Source organism: Pundamilia nyererei, unplaced genomic scaffold, assembly GCF_000239375.1.
Source record: "Pundamilia nyererei isolate P.nyererei 1_Seehausen unplaced genomic scaffold, PunNye1.0 scaffold00395, whole genome shotgun sequence".
NCBI lineage: Eukaryota > Metazoa > Chordata > Actinopteri > Cichliformes > Cichlidae > Pundamilia > Pundamilia nyererei.
This window is the reverse complement of record NW_005187796.1, coordinates 115,085-128,037: the sequence shown is the minus strand read 5'-3', so window position 1 is coordinate 128,037 and position 12,953 is coordinate 115,085. Positions and strand designations below refer to the sequence as shown.

At 39.3% G+C, this 12,953-nt stretch overlaps 2 protein-coding genes across 2 annotated transcripts in view; both read right to left on the bottom strand.

Annotated features, from left to right (window-relative positions):
• LOC102211478 (UPF0469 protein KIAA0907 homolog) overlaps positions 1-6,561 on the bottom strand; it is an 11,176-nt gene extending 4,615 nt beyond the window's left edge. The window contains exons 1-11 of the mRNA XM_013915913.1: positions 6,361-6,561; positions 4,135-4,399; positions 3,918-4,037; positions 3,713-3,789; positions 3,444-3,496; positions 3,111-3,316; positions 2,367-2,575; positions 1,774-1,834; positions 1,451-1,508; positions 991-1,226; positions 603-707 (exon numbers count right to left, since the gene is read on the bottom strand). Of these exons, the coding sequence (XP_013771367.1) occupies positions 603-707; positions 991-1,226; positions 1,451-1,508; positions 1,774-1,834; positions 2,367-2,575; positions 3,111-3,316; positions 3,444-3,496; positions 3,713-3,789; positions 3,918-4,037; positions 4,135-4,399; positions 6,361-6,389 (1,419 nt within the window). The 5' untranslated portion in view covers positions 6,390-6,561. The remainder of the gene's footprint in view (positions 1-602; positions 708-990; positions 1,227-1,450; positions 1,509-1,773; positions 1,835-2,366; positions 2,576-3,110; positions 3,317-3,443; positions 3,497-3,712; positions 3,790-3,917; positions 4,038-4,134; positions 4,400-6,360) is intronic.
• A 1,375-nt stretch (positions 6,562-7,936) lies between these two features.
• pde8a (phosphodiesterase 8A) overlaps positions 7,937-12,953 on the bottom strand; it is a 49,674-nt gene continuing 44,657 nt past the window's right edge. The window contains exons 20-22 of the mRNA XM_005753031.1: positions 11,938-12,102; positions 11,687-11,816; positions 7,937-10,116 (exon numbers count right to left, since the gene is read on the bottom strand). Of these exons, the coding sequence (XP_005753088.1) occupies positions 10,010-10,116; positions 11,687-11,816; positions 11,938-12,102 (402 nt within the window). The 3' untranslated portion in view covers positions 7,937-10,009. The remainder of the gene's footprint in view (positions 10,117-11,686; positions 11,817-11,937; positions 12,103-12,953) is intronic.

Here is a 12,953-nt window from a genome sequence, read left to right as displayed (position 1 = left end):
GTTGCACCCCTAATTTTAACACACACTTTTTCCAGCATGGGCTCTAAATGATCATGCACATGTAGAGTGGAACTGCTGGTGTTTTATTAGCACAATAGTGATTGCCTATATTTCTGACACCATTGAAAATCCGAAAACACAAATAGCAATGGCAGAAGTCACAGATCCCCTCCCCGTATTAATCTTTTTTTTTTTTTTTTTTTTAATTAACACAGTGATACAGATGAAACTAATGTCTGTGATCAAAAAACACTGCTTAGCTCCGTTTGATGGCCATTTGTATTACAGACAATAACTTTCAGCTTAAACACTTGTGTAATTTGGTAAACAACTAACTGGGAAAACAGAAAGCAAAAGAGACTGTCAGTATTTATGCTGAACAAACTGAAACTAATATTTTCATACAATAATTTCATGAGCTATAATTATGTGTAATTCTGTCCAATGTTGGTTGTTTAGCAGTGATGCCTGAAGCTTCTCTGTTTAAAACCAGATGGACTAATCAGCTGCAATTCAGACAGGTTTATCGGTGAGTAATGGTCATGTTAAAATGGGCAGAATTATCTATTAGTGATATGTACAGGTGTTACTCTTCAGCTAACCTTTTCATCCTTAGCCCCCTCCTGGAATTGATGCTTGGGACTTCCTGAGTCAGGGGGGGTATTTAAAGATCCTTCAGGCTCCACTGTCTCACTGCTGCTTGGATCCTTGGGTAGGGCAAAACCAACACATACACATTGATGCTGCCACGGGACTTTAAGAGAACTAAAACTCCTCCTAAAGACCTCGATGACTTTCATGTCTTATTGCACTTCTAGTGTAAACTTGCACTGAAACTGGAAACTGATTAATCTATTCAGTGGTTTTAGCTATATGATGTCACAGTTTTTGATGGCTCTTCCAACAAGCAATTAAAAATGTAGCACTCTAAATCAGCTGACTAATAAATGGGAACTTTAAGTAGTGGCAGCTTTAGACTTTTATAATTACCTGAACAAGATAGGGATGCGGTTTCCTAGGACACACCGGATACTGAACCATTGCCTGAGAAGATGGAGGGTTTGTCGACAAGTTAGAATGACTTGGGGGACCATTTGCCTTACTCCAATAACCAGTGGCTCCTGGATACGCTGAATAGCCGCCAGCATACCCATTTGCTGGGTAGTTATACCAGGACCCCTGGCTAGAGTAATTGCTATTAGGTGGAAATCCATGTACTGCGTATGCTGAAATGAAAGTATAGAACCCTGAGTTAATAGCACATATCACATGGATCAATAACAGGGTGTTTTGACAACTGTGACCTACTATTTCAAGCAATTGCTGAGCCACTAAAGACGTCACGGGAGGATTAATTACCACAAGGAGAACGAAGTTAGTCAGTACCTTACATTTGGTCACCCTGTTGGAATTTGCCTGTTTAGTTACAAGACTTAAGAAGAATACTCACACTGTGTCGAGCCCGTGGCTGTGTATATCGACACCATATGTGCATGCTCAGCTCTCACCTAAAGAATGAAAGAAACATTAAAATGATGTAATGAACCAGACAAAACTGCAGCTCTATAATCAGAAAGTTTTGTGGGTAGGTGCAGAGCACTCAAAACCTATCTCTGGAGATCAGGTGGTTCACACTACCACTTTCACTTTTGGAGGTGGGTATCAGTGAAAACTATACGCTTTAGTAGCTTCACTTTCTTACACCTCCTGTAAGACTTTCATGCAATACAAATCCCCTCTGACACAAATACAGTGATAACAGTGTGTACTTACGGTTTCCAGGAGACTCTCTGTGAGTTTCTTTGCCGATTCCAATCCAGCTGCATTTGGGTGGCTGTAACAAAGGTCCATTGTTAAACAGGATGTAACAGACTTAGTAAAGGACTAAAGCCACATATTATCATTACATAGACCAACTGTGAAGCCAACACTGTGCCATAACCTTTAAAACTTGTGCTTAATACGTGCTAGCTCAACTCACTGGCAAAGAAAAAACAAAAATAAGCTGCTAGACTGTTGGAATAGCAATAGGAAAGGTAATTTACAGGATTTACGTCATTAAAACTGTTTTTCCAGTTTCTACAGAAAGTTTTGTCTTTTCAAAAAGCAGAAATCTCCTTGGATGAATTCTGTGCCTCTGGATCTCTCCCACATCAATGGTCTGAAGAGACACAACTCTGGCCTACACCTGAACCATTTAGCACATGCTGCAGATGCGCAGTGTTCATCAGGTTAGTAAAACTAGCAAAAGCCATGCAGCAAACGACCATTCATCTGCAAGCAGGGCTCTAACACTGAAACCACACAGCACATACTGAATGTGTGTATATGTCATTTAACAACTCTTCCAATTAGAATGAACATACCTGATGTAGACATAAAGAGGTTCAAAGGACTCTCGTTTCGATGCTTGTTCTATGTAGCCAGAACCTTTTCCTCTGAGGAAGACTCGAGCTCCCGTCTCTGTCTGGATGTGACTCAGGTACGAACCTGCTGGACCCTCAACCTTTTCTTTCACATTGAATGAAGGCAACGCTTGGTCCAGACCCACAAAAATCTTTGTGTGCACAAAACTCTGAAGAGAAATAAAGACATGGTTACCTTACCAATACCATGTACCTTATGGCTGTTTAGTGAAATCATGCTTGACATTAGGCAGAAGTGCTTTGTAAGCAGATGCAGTAATCCAAGGCTTTTCACTGTAGACCAGGGACGTTCTCTCTGCTCCTTAATTTTGGAGGCAGGTATCAGTGAAAGCAACATAGTCTCCACTTGCTTCACTTTCTTTACCTCCACTCCGAATAACCTAGTCTGCATAATTAATTTTATATTTCATAACCCTAACTTTATCTTAGATTTTGAGTAATGTAGCATTGTTATACACCCAAATAAACAATCCTACTACTGAGTGTCCCTCAGTTTACTGCCTGACTACAGAATCTTTCTCACTAAGCACTGTTAGTCTTGAACCTTTGGTTACAATGTACAGCTTATCTGTCTTTGTCCAATACTTAAGGAGACATAAATAACAAAATTAAAGATCAAGTTGTTGATATTTAGGGTTTGATGAGTTCACACAAATTTGACTTTATTTTTAATCATCTGCCTACCCCTAAATGAGGAGCTGCTGGTCGATGACCTTGGGCTGGCACTGAAGTGGTATTGGGCATCCGTGGCACAGTAGGAGGAACGACAGGTCGAGGCGGCTGAGGGTAGAGAGTGAGCGGTGGAATTACAGGCACCTGCTGTCCCCCCGAGGCTGCTGAGGTCCTCATCACATCCTCAGAGATGATCTCCTTTATCCTGATTACAGCCTCTGTTGCAAAGAAAAGTGACCAATATTTGAGCATCTGCCACATCAATTGTTACATGCTGTGACATTTGTGAATTACATTAGATGATGTCAGCCTCAGCATATTAAGCCAATAAAATGTGCTACTTACTGTTGACTTGTTCTTGGGTCTTTCCCTGAACGTGCAAATACAAAGGTCTTTGTCTAAAGGAAAGAAAATCGGTCATGGACAACATTTTACACTCTTTATCACTGCAAAACTCATTAATTCAGGTTTGTCTGTTTACTTTTATTAGATGAACTTCACTATTCTAGTAAATAATTAATGTAGATTTTCTTAAGACACAATATGCAAATGGGTGGGAAGGGGGGGGGGGTCTACTTTTGCAGAAACAAAGTATTAAGACTTGAAACACATACCCTGCTGCTATTCCCTTTTCAGTTTCTGTCATGAAATGACCTTTTGTTGAAACGATGGCTCCACTAAACTGTCGAATCTGAAAAAGGTAAAACAAGATTTTAAAAAAGAAAAAAAAAAATATTTTAAGAGACAACTTGTTTTAAAAGTTCTTAAAGTGTGACAAAAGTGTTAAATGGAACACTGCTATGGTCACTTTCCACCAACCTCCTCCTGTGTTTTGCCTTTAGTAAGAAGGTCCCTGCAGTTGAGTGGTACATCATTTATGTCGACTTCAGTGACCACCATCTCTTCTGTAACAGCTGGCACAGGCACACTTGGAGGAGTCTAAAATATATGAAATAACACAGAAAACTTAGACTCCATTAATGACGACAAAAACATACATGATACAGTTATTCAAAGCAGCTCTCTAACTGCACACCTTTGCAAGTAATGGTGGAGGAGTCAACAGCTTTCCTTTTGCCATCAACATAGCATTTATTTTAGCAGCCATTGCTGCAGCCATTTCAACTCCTCCCTGAGGAGATTTTCCTCCCGTTTCTGGTGCCTGGGAAACTCTGCTGTTTGGTCCAGAAACGACTCCTGACAATGAGATAGGGTGGGCTGCATTTTCACTGCTCTTCTGCTGCTGTATGTCTACACTCTGTTTAGGCTGGGCTGGCTTATCCCAACGGCTGGTTAGGCACCTGAAAAAAAGATATACTATAACATATTTTGATTTTTTGATTTGATTTTATTGATTAGCATTCAAATTCAAATCTCAGTGAAAACAGTGAAAAAACAAACAAACAAAAAAAAACAGTGAAAACAGAACAAAAATCTACCATAAAGAAAGAAAGCATGAGACAAGGCTAATCAAAAGGTATTGGCTGAAGCATTTGCTTATTATGCCAACCCTTTTCACAAAATATCTTTTTGTATGCAGCTCCTGTACACAGGGCTTGAAGAAAATAATTAAACAAAGCAAAAACCAAACAAACAAACAAACAAAACAGAAAACAAAAAAAACAAAGAAAAAAAAACTTTCCACCTTAGATAAGTAACTACATCAAAGCAAAAGAATCAAGAGGTTGTTTTTTTTTCTCCTTTTTGCTCTTTTCATGCTTGATTTATATATTTTTCTATTACTCTATTTTTAAACATGTTTTTAAACAAGGAAAATAAACTACACCTTTTTAAATCACTGTCATAACTATTCCACAGGTTAACTCCTCTAACAGAAACACATCTCTGCTTTATATTTGTCCTTATCTTGTTTTTTTTAAAGAAATCTGTTCCCCTTAAGTCATATTGACTCTCTCTGACTTTGAACAGCTTCTGAGTACTGCGGCAAAGCAAGTTATTTTGTGCTTTATACATTATCTGTGCCATTTTATATTCAACTAAATCATAAAATTTCAGGGTATTCAGATTAATAAATAAAATGTTAGTTGGTTCTATATAGTTTGATTGGTTTATAATTCTTATAGCTTTTTTTGTAACTTGAAAATAGGAAGAGTGTTCGTTTTATATGCATTACCCCATATCTCCAGACAGTAAATCATATATGGAAGCAACAGAGTACAATAAAGTGTGTATAATGATTTTTTGTTCAGGACATGCTTTGTTTTATAGAGAATAGCAATGGTTTTTGACATTTTTGTTTTCACGTGGTTTATATGAGACTTCCAACTCAGCTTATCATCAATTATCACTCCAAGAAATTTATTTTCGTACACTCTTTCAATTTCAATTCCATAACATATAACATACTATAACTATAATACTATAACAATCCAAGTTTATCAAATTATTTATTGACAGTATTCCTATACCTAACGCTTTTTCATCTTTATTTCTTCCTAAATGTTTTCCATTATGTCTTGGGAAATACTTTGTTTTGACACGTGTTACGCAAATAAAGTTATTATTATTTGCCTAGAATAAATATAAACAAAAAACAACTCCGTGACGTCAAATAAAAGGGGACTAGGTATTTTAACCTAAGGACAGCCTGAGAAATACTACATGAGCACCCATATTACCACTGTCCAAACCAGTCATTGGAATTTAAAGTATCGGCACAACATTTTGTCTGTGCTATAACGATCTGTTTAGATACACTAATACATTGTGGTATCACAAGAAAAATTGCCTAACACTTCGCTGATGATGCTAAACAGTAAACGTGGTGAATAGCTGTTTATTTTAGCCAATCGTATTCCGCGTTACTAGACATCTCTGTCATACCGGTGCATTTCAATGTTTTAACAATCTTTCGTGTGTAAAATCTGTGGCTTCTGGTAACGGTAGAAGCTGTTAGCTAACATATTAGCAAATAAGACGGCGTTAGTCATTGCTAAGCTATCAGACGCCGAGAGCTAAGCTAGCTAGCTATCAAGTTACGATACGGTTTCACGAGTTTTTCCAATAAAATATAATTTTGGTGTACACTGAACACATAAGCTCAGAGTAACCCATGTATGTTGTTGAATTTTTTTAGCGTCAAATAACACCCTGCAATCTAACTTTTACTAACAGGCCATGGTAGTGCTGGCAGTTAGCAGATTAAGCTAACAAACACTAGCTTACTGTTCGGTGAACTCTGCAGTGTGGCGTTAGCTTGTGTAACGACTACTCAGTTCTAACAAACTAAACAGACACTCACGGTGTTTGCCCCGTCATTCCTGAAGACATAGCACAACTCCACTAAGTAGATAGTAAATTGATACTAGTTTTCGGATACAGTACAAAAGCTACACGGCCTTAGCCATCGGTCTTCTTTCTCTCCTGCTCCGGCGATTTCTTCTGACGACTTGTCGCAAAGTCTGACTTGGCGGAAGCGCAGCTGTCCTCGTGTTCTGGAAGAGTCTCTCTCACTTTCAGTACGCTTCATAACAAATCAAGGCTCACCTGGTTAACGTAGCGTTATGCTAGCCTGTTGATTTAAAATAAAGTAAAAGAAAAGAAACACATTAAAAAGTTTATTTTTTTCTCCCCCCAGCATCTTAAACCAAGGACAGCGCGAACACAAAGCGCTTATTTTCCCATTTTGCATGCAATCTCAGGCCGAAAGCATCAAATACAACATGTCTGTCTTTTTGTACAGTTCCGCATTTGCTCGCGTTGCGTACCTTATTGTGTCTACAAGAGAGACATTATGAAAATTTAGTGCCATATTTCTGCTGCCAATATTACCATGCACAAACAGTCCTGTCATTGTTGTGTGTATGCTTGTACCTGCAGCTCAATGTTTAGTGCCTGTATATAGTAACCAGGCAATACATCCGTCAGACAGGCTATATATGGGTCAGTTTTGTTAAACAGACAGCTAGTATAACTGTACTTTAGGCACAGACAGTAAGAACTGGCAGCCTTCATGCATTTCCTTTAAGGACTTGGAGACTATGTTCAATGTAGCCAAAAAAAACCCAAAAACCCCATCCCACACATATTCACCTGTTCACACAAACAGCATGGATTAAGTGTGTGTTATGAGCGGTTTCTATAGAAATTAACAGTTTGTAACACTGTTAAAGAGGAAGAGGATGAACTTTAAACGACCCGTGTTTATATTTAGCTGACAAGGATCTCTAGCAGCAGCAGTGTGACTTATTGACTCCCATGTGCTGGGAAAGAAGTTGGAAGTTGAACTACATTGTCTGTAAAAAGGCAAAACCTTGAAGGGAGGAGGTTGTGGTGGATATATGGGTCGGCTAAGTGATGTAAACACTGAAGACTGTTGTTTATTTTCCATTTCCTACCAACCAGCAAGACCGTGTTCTTTCTCCAATACCTCAATGAAGCAGCTTAAAAAAAATAATTAAGGAGTATGTACTTTGAACCAGAGTTAAAAAGTCCTGTTTTAACCATATGTGGGAGGATCAAAAAGAAAATGAAAATAAGAATCTTACACGTGTCTTATTTTTCCTCGAGGTTTGTAGATTAAAAAGAAAGTGCTACAGAAAAAAAGTAGCCTCAGTCACATGTTACTGTGTTTGTTTTTTCACTATTTTATACTATATTGAAGTGTGTCACACGGGGTGTTATCCGGCTGCCATGTAGTTTGAGATGCTTCACAAAATGTTGAAAACCTTTTATTTAAATTAAGTCAAAAGAAAAGAATAAACTAATGGAAGTAACCTAAAGAGGCAGACACAGAGTCTTACTGCAGGCATGAAATAAATGTGCAAGTCAAAAAGAAAAAAGGCATTGAATCATAGACATTAAATATATAATTGACATTATTTTATTTTTCATTGAATAGTTTCTAATTTTTTTTTCCGTGCCTTCAGACCAATGTGTATCAGAAGGAACAAACAAATCCCCTGATTGCGTGTACATTTCTGTCATTTGAGAGAAACAACGATAATCGTGGTCAGCGCATCTTGTTAACCACCATTTGCTTAGCTGTTATGGCATTTAATATACTGTTTAAAGAGGAAATATTCTTAATAAGCGACAATCTTTAACATATATTAGTATCCTAATCTGAATCCAACCTTGAACAAAAAGCTGTTCCCTGGGTCTGTGCAGAAGGATGTTGGACAAGTGGCCAAAATAGAATGATGTTTGATCCAAAAACAAAGAAGAAGAAGAAGAAAAAAGAAAATCAATACAAGGTGGCCTCCAGGAGACTGCTTAAAGACAGTGATAGACAACTCTGCGATCCACATCCTTCTTAACCATTTAGTTCTCTGTATACATGCTCTGCGTGACCATCCCATTCAAAAGTATTCAGATAGCTATAATGGTTGATCTCTTTTGCTGCAAATCCAGTGTAAAATTCATTGTCTATAAAAATATTGAGATTTCCTTGAACATAACCTTCTGACTATGTCATAATAAAAACTCCAGATGTCTGTTGCAGTTGCACAGTGGGATGTACTGTATAAATATTGTATAAAATAAGGCAGTCTTTTCAGTAGGATAAACCAGATACAAAAATTTCTGGGAGACAAAATTTTTCAAGTCCAAAATGTTTTCACATATTTCTGCTGTTGTCAAATGTCGAGCGGTTTTACAGCATTAAACCAAGAGCAAGGGATTGTTGCAACAATGAATACACCCACACACTCGCAGCAACAACCAAAACACACCCACGCGCGCATGCACGCGCACACACACGCACGCACGCAAACTCCCGGTGATCAACAATAACAGCTTATTCTCCAATGCAACATCCCATCCCTGGACAAATCACTGAGACGTAGACATTTCTAATATTGTTTACAGTGCAATACAAAAGTGTTCATTCAAACTGGTACTGTACTTTTGATAAAAAAAAATTAAAAATAAAAGTTTAATATGGTAATGCTTCATATGAATAATAATTGTGAATTTTCGAGAGTTATAGTAGTATTTGTCTTCATTAGCTTTGGCTTTTCTCGCTCTTCATAAATTCATTTTGTTCTCGTCAACTAATTCATTTAGGAATTTTTATATAGAAAATATGGAACATCTTAAGAAAAATGTACACACCAAATCATCTGCAGTTAGATACCTACGATTGTGATGTTGAGGTTTTTGTCTCTCAGCGGTGGCCTAAGAGAAAGGTCCACCGCCCCCAACCCATAAAGAAAGCATCTCCTCTCACATGTCTACTAAGACAGCTATGTGTCAACTTGGTTGGGTTTCTCTCAGACACGTGTGAATATTGCCCCAAAACAAAAACAAAAACAAAAACAAACAAACAAACAAAACAAAGGAAAGCAGTGGAGTGTTCTTTCATGGTGTGACCTCCAGGGGGTTGAAAGAGCAGTCCTGCCTTGCTGCGAGCACAGGAATGGAGGTCAAAAGTGATTTCACAGCCTGGTTTGAAAAGATACATTTTTTCATCCAGACCACGCTTCCATCGAGTCTTTTCAGTAAACAAGCAGTTTTTACTCAAACAACAACTTCACAGGCAGACAGGAGTGCCCACGTGGCGATCGGGGAGGGACGGGTGCTTCGCCAGAAGACCGCTAACGACCCTCTTTCAGTCATGTCACTTGACCAGCTACACTGCGATTGCCTGAGAGGCACAAGAAGTTCGTAAGGATGCTGCGTGTCCGTGTCTGTTTGTCACAGTTCGCGTACGACAGGCTCGTAAAGCCCGCAGCATTACAGCTGCAACTGCCTGTCAGGAAGGAAGTCCTTCTGTGGTTCTCTGTATGGACGGACATGTGGACGCTCGGTGTGCTACGGAAGCAGGAGAGTGAAGGCGAGGAAGCCCCTTGGCTGGCTGGGCTGGCAGGGAGAGAGACCCCCCCCAGCCAAGAGAGAGAGAGGAGGTCTGCCTCAGATTACAGAGTCCCAGGGCACAAACACTGCAGCACCTACTCGGGAGGTGGTCGCAGGCTGTGCAGCTTCCTCTCATCCAGGCCTTTCCAATACTTGAAGTTGTTGTCCAAGTGCTGCATAAGATTGGGGAGGTCTGCAAAAGCTGGGGAGAAGAAAAAGCAAGATCAAGATGAGGCTTAAAGATTACATTTTGTTTCAAAGATAGTACGACACATTTATATTTAATAAACATCTCTATCTCACTGTCACAGTATAAAAACAAGCAGCAGCATCTGGTGCTGAAAAATGAAGACAGCGGAACGTGACAAAAACTGCTGTTCCTCCGACGGCCACTTTGGTTCTACCAATGGCCGAATACCCAATAAAAGTGATGGATCAAATTAATATTATTATTATGAGAGTCATAATAAACTGAATCTGCCTCGCTATAGTTTCATGTCATTTCTGCACAAATAACCAATACTTGCAATACAGACGTGTCTGTGTGTGCACGGGCACACAGGAAAAAAAAACAGAAAAGAGAATGAAACCATAATACTGACGTAATCCACCATTTTGGCTCTTCAGCTGTCATCCCTCCACTCACATGCATGCTAACTAATTACAGGGGGATAAATCAGTTAGCGTTGTATGTCGGCACTAACTTTAATTAGATAGCGCGAGTCGTAAACCAGTCGGAAGGTCGGTGGATCGATTCCCCGGCTACTTTTTGGGGTCCTTAGGGACTAGTAAAGCGCTATTTACCATTTACTTTTCTCTGAACGTCAAAGCATCCTCGGGCAAGATACTGAACTCAAAGTTGCCCCTGATGCATGCACTGGAGTGTGAGTGTATGCATGAATGCACTTAGGTGGAGGGGAAAAAAAGTGCTTTTATGACAGGGTGAATGAGGCTTGTAGAAAAGCACTTTATAAGTAATAATTTACCATTACAGAAAGTGAGGAATAAACTCCATTTTTTTGTCCCCTGTATGTTTGGGGCACATTATGGAGAATTAGTAACCTCCTCTGCCCCCAATGGTGTGTCAGCTGTCGGCTTTGACACGGAGAAAAGAGCACGATTGGACTTTAGAGCAACCTAATTGCCACTTGAGAGTGGTTCTAAACAACTGAAGCATCACGGCCCACCCCAAGTGAATAACCTCTTGGTATACAAGCAGATATAAAGCACGGCTACTGCTACAGCAGCCAATGCAAGCTGTGTCACCAAGTGAAGTCACTGAACTAGTCCTCTCAACTGTGTTTGTGGTTTCGGTGCCTTTTGCAGCATTTTTTTAATGATTATCTGATAATAACATGGCTGTGTGAAAATGTAGGACTATTTTATTTGTGAGTTAGCACTAATTAGAAGACATCTATGTGCATGCGATGCTCCCTAACAGTCTACGGGCGTGCCAGTCCATCCAAGCTAGACAACACTAGCAAGCTTACCAGGATGATAACATCTATAGTGTATCTGCGTACAGTATGAGCCTTTGGATTAATTTCTTTACAAGGCAACAAAAGGCCATGTTTGATGGCACCAAACACCGAGTATGCTTGCTGTGATCTAATAACACTGAGAATTTTATTATGGCAGTGAAAGACAAATGCCACCTAATCACATTACAGCGAATAACTGAACCTCCTACGAATATTGGTCCTGTGCATGCATAGGAATTGACACAAATATAGATATAAAAGTACTTTTTATGTCATGCTGTGCAGACTTACCGTCCCATGCATCAAACATGTCTGTAATGAAGTAGTCTATGAAGGAAATCTGGGACTTTGGGATGCTACAAGTGTTTCTGTCAAACACAGGCATGACCACCGGTAGACCTTGTCTCTTCTCCTCGTCAGTCTGCATCAGAGATAAGAGCGCAAGGAGTCATCAATCCCAGTAAACACATTACAGCTGCTTCCTGCTGGATCCATTTCCACACGCATTCAACACCATGTTATTTTTTGCCCCTTCTAATCACCTGTGCAAAATACTCCTCTGAGATTCGTCCAGCCCATTCTATACAGAGCTCCTGAGGCCTACATGGATTGGATATGTCTGCACATTTAATCAGCATCCGCTTGACAAGGATGCGATTCTCGGGGGATGTCAAGACGCTTTTGACAGATTCCTCATCGTTGTTTCCCTGTATATAAGGAAAGAAGAAAAGAAAAAGCAAACATTTACCACAAAATAAACTCAAATTCAAGTTTTTAGTTAAAATCAACAGCCCCTTACAAGTGTACTACTTCACGAATAACCTGATATGTCTTTACAAAGAGCAGCCCTGGCAGCTGATAGGGTTTAGTCTTCTAGACGTTTAATTATGCGTTACGCTTCCATGTAAATGAGCACAGCAATCTTCATGAAGTCACAACATATGGGTTGTACTTTATGTTACAAGACTGAATTCACTGAGAGTAATGTTAAACCAACCTGCAGAAGAAGATCCGTTTCCCCTAGCAGAGTTATTTTATTCCCGATCTTTGTGTTTTGTCTTACAGTCAAACGATATTATGTTTTTCCCCTCAAGGCACTCTTTTATTAACCAAACCTGACCTTCATCACATTTTACATCAGACACAAACGCACAAGCCCTCTAAAAATCCTACACTTAAAAAAGCAATACAGCTTTTAAATGTCTGTGTTGAGCATTCCACACAGGGATGAGAAAGATGGTAGCAAGTTGCAAAACTCTCCCCCCACAAAGACATCTGTACCACAGCAAACACCAGTATCATCATCTCCCTAAGCCCTTAAGACACTGTGGCTCGCTTACTGTTGGTGTATCATTATCTGGTTTATTTAGGGGGAAAAGGGGAAAAAAGGGAAATTATATTTCCTCACAGGTATGAAATCTATATTATAATAATCAAAGTGTATTTATTGAGTTTTCAGAAAGCATATCATTCATACAGAAAAGCTCGAACTCAAGTCCTACCACACAGTGCAAGACAAAACTATACCCAGACAGACGAAGGTTAAAAAAAAAAAAAA